This window comes from Diospyros lotus, chromosome 7, assembly GCF_014633365.1.
Source record: "Diospyros lotus cultivar Yz01 chromosome 7, ASM1463336v1, whole genome shotgun sequence".
NCBI lineage: Eukaryota > Viridiplantae > Streptophyta > Magnoliopsida > Ericales > Ebenaceae > Diospyros > Diospyros lotus.
The window spans coordinates 7,034,658-7,038,214 of NC_068344.1; the positions used below are offsets into that span (position 1 = coordinate 7,034,658).

General features: G+C 36.6%; 1 protein-coding gene across 1 annotated transcript; it reads right to left on the bottom strand.

Annotated features, from left to right (window-relative positions):
- Positions 1-1,211: 1,211 nt before the first annotated feature.
- On the bottom strand, positions 1,212-2,819 carry LOC127806452 (transcription factor MYB62-like). Its single transcript, XM_052343762.1, has 3 exons — positions 2,574-2,819; positions 2,273-2,402; positions 1,212-2,149 (listed from the first exon to the last, which is right to left on the bottom strand). Exons 1-3 carry the CDS (start codon positions 2,731-2,733, stop codon positions 1,531-1,533), a joined length of 909 nt encoding a protein of 302 aa, XP_052199722.1. The 5' UTR covers positions 2,734-2,819; the 3' UTR covers positions 1,212-1,530.
- Positions 2,820-3,557: the final 738 nt, after the last annotated feature.

Genomic DNA, 3,557 nt, shown 5'->3' on the forward strand with positions numbered 1-3,557 from the left:
TGTAATTTTATAAAACTTTTAAGAGTATCCCATGTAATGTAATAAATTAAATCTCAAGGGATAATATGAGATAACTTGTGAATAATGAGAGTAGCTAATGTAATTTCTAAAAAATAGGGATACTCTATACTTAATTTGAAGGTAATGGGTTGAAAATGAACTCTCTCTCTTTGGCCAAGAAAATTTATTTTAAATGTCCTTAGAGACAATACGATTATTTTTTAAAATTCTCAGTTTCTACGTATAACGTGTCTTATTTGAATTTATTTCAATACATTTGACCTATTATAGGAAAGTGTTATGTTATTTAAATTTTAAATGAATTTTTACTTTTTTTTTTTATAGGTTTCAGGCCTTTTTTTTAAAAAAAAATAAAATAAAGAGTGGTTTGATGAGCAGATAATGTGTTTTGCCTGTGCAATCATTGAATTTTTGCTTTCTATTAGAATTTTGAAAAGTTAAAGATCTAACCGTGCCTATCCTTTTGACTTGCAGTGGACATTTAATGCTCTTCTCAGGTTGGTACAGCTTCCTCATCTCACTCAGTCTTTTCAGTTGCATAATGCCATTAATAGTTTTGGATGAAATGACCACGGCTTCATCCCTTCCTGTTCTTCACTCCCCACTTCATTCCCATGAATTGACTACACCTTTCATCTTTTTAGTTGACAGTATACGGATCTTTTATCTCTTTAGGTGAGTTTTTGGTTACATAAATTTTGATTATTATTTGTCTCGAATTCATATTATTTGATTTAACGAGTTTTGCTACTTACTCTTATAATAGAGATCACATTCTACATTATAGTTCTTTTGAGTCCGAAGATTGTAAAAATCATGATCTAGATCCTGAAGAATAGGGGTCTCAAGTGCTCCATGAGTTTAGTTAGAAAAATTAAAAATCAAGGAAGAAACTTAAAAGGTCAAAATAATTTACAAAGAAGAAAGATCAATTTCTTGTATATCCTAGCTATATATTATACTTTTGGGAGTTATGTTCAAACTTGGCTTCATTTTCTTAGAATTATTTACCCCATAAGAACAAAGGATCAATTCAATTAATTTACAACTATAAAATGTAGTATTATGAGCGGAAATAATAAAGCAATTTTGAGCATGTATTGCTGTGTACTGCCCAACGTGACTCTCCTGTCTTATCTAAATCTTGGAACCTGGTGTGGATAAGACTCTATATAGGAGTTTGACATTACACTTGCTTCAGAAATTATTGGTTATTTCTGTAGATAATGCGCCCATAATTACAATTAATTACAAAGTCTGAAACTTGTCTATATTCACTGCAACAAACAAGGAATTGATTCTACTACTAGTACTATATATTGAACATATATATCTTCTCATCTTAAGAACTAAGCAAATTTTCAAGATTAGAAATGCATCAAACATGAGGGTGGGTGTCTTGATTCATGCTAGAGACCAAGTAAAAGATTATTATACGGGTGGTTAACTAACAACCTACAGACAGATTTCCTATTCCTATTACTATTCCTCACGATGATCAGCTAGATACTACACAAATCCAGATTCCAACTCTTTGCCTCCCTGGAATTGCCAGAGTTCATCCATGTCCCACGTGGCACTTGCCACGTCACTGCCGGTCAGATCGTATCCTGCCACTTGGCAACCCAGGGTTGGGCAACCGTGACGCCCGGTGGCTGACATGGCTGCTAGGCGGAAGCCCTCCATGCCATGGCTACCACTGATCTCCTCGCCATAGTAATAATTGCTTGGAAATGAGTTGTTGTCGTCAAAGGCAGCAGCAGCAGGCAGCTGCGAAATTATTCTCATGGCATCTGAGTAGCAAACAGCTGGGGATGAACTGATGACCACTGGCCTTGGCTTTTCTTCGTTGTCGAACTTGGGATTTACAGAGCTCAATATTGCAGCGTTTTGAAGGGATTCCATGGCTGGATGATGATGACGAGTGTTAGGAGTGGAAGATGGGGATGAAGTTTGCTCCATCTGCTCAAGCAATCTTGGCATCCAAAAACATCGAAGCGCGTCGAGGAATGTCTTGCTGTTAGAGTCGATCTTAAGGTGGCGGGCCTGTTTCTGCACCCGTGTTCTCCAGTAATTCTTGATCTCATTGTCTGTTCTACCCGGGAGATGCTGCGCAATTTTAGACCACCTAATGCCAAAATGAATGCCAATCTATCTGTCACTACTCAAAGGTGAAAGCTCCCATCTTTCCATCCAAATTTTGTCACCTAATCGGAGGATATGTATATATGTATATAGAAAAGAAACCAACCTGTTCCCCAACTTGGAATGGAGTTCGAGAATCAAGAACTGTTCTTGTGGGCTGAGGTTTCCGCGCTTAATGTCGGGTTTTAGATAATTCAGCCATCTCAGTCTGCAACTTTTTCCGGTTCTCTTCAAGCCTGGAATGCAAATTAAAATAAGGCATCATGAAGACGAAACCATTTATAGTGGTGGTTGTACCTACGTGATACGGTACTAGTGTGATCGAAATCTCGAATCTTAAGTCCGAAAGCAGAAAGAAAGAAAAAAAGAAAAGAAATAAAAAAGAAGAAGTTACATGGCTTATTTACCTGCAAATTTGGCCAACAAATTCCACCTGCCTTCCCCATGACAAGCAATGTAATGGACAAGACGAGTGTCTTCTTCAACAGTCCATGGCCCTCTTCTCATCTCAAATTCTTCGTCTTCCTTTCCATGGCTTGGTGTCTGAGTTATATTTGGCATAGCCATGGCTCTACTCAATTGAGACTTGGAGAGGGAGATATGATGAGTGATGTTTAATTTCTCCTAGGCAGAGCAGTGGGAGTGAATCTGAATGCTAGCAGACATTTATAGAGCCCCAGTCCCAGCAAGGTTCCATCCATCAAAAGGTAGACCCCACAGCAGTTTTTATCCCCATCACTGCTCTTGCTGTTGGAACTTTCTTAGCAGCGGTAGAACAAAAACAAGAAATAACGTCGTACATGATGATAAGGTTGGGGGTGACACTTGTCGAATATAAGATGCGAGTATCACGATTAAGATTATCTAGATATATGAACAAAAAATTAATGAAAACCCACGTGAAAGTGAGTAGATGGAGTAGACAGGGGGAAAAGAAGACAAAAAAAAATGATATAATGACATTATAAAACATATAATAAAGAATAAAGACCCTTGAAATTTTGTAATTAATATAATTAATTAATCTCATTTAATTAGATTAAATTTGGTGCGTTGTAGTTATAACCCAGCCGAAAAGTGTTGATATATTCCAACCAGATAAAAGACTGTGAACTATATCATATATATATATATATATATATATCATGACAATGACGATCTGACTTAATTGTCTGACTATGAGATGATGATTGGTGGCCTCTTCTCGTGTTGTTTCAATTATTGAGGCTTTGAGTTTGACTGCTTTGATTTATATGTGATTAATTAAAGCGAGAAAAAATATTCTACAGTATTGTTTTTAGTTAGAATGGAGACTGATTAGGCAACTCAACTGATTAATTAATTAAGCTTAGAATTAGCTGGTCCACCAATCAAACATGGCCACGGACCAA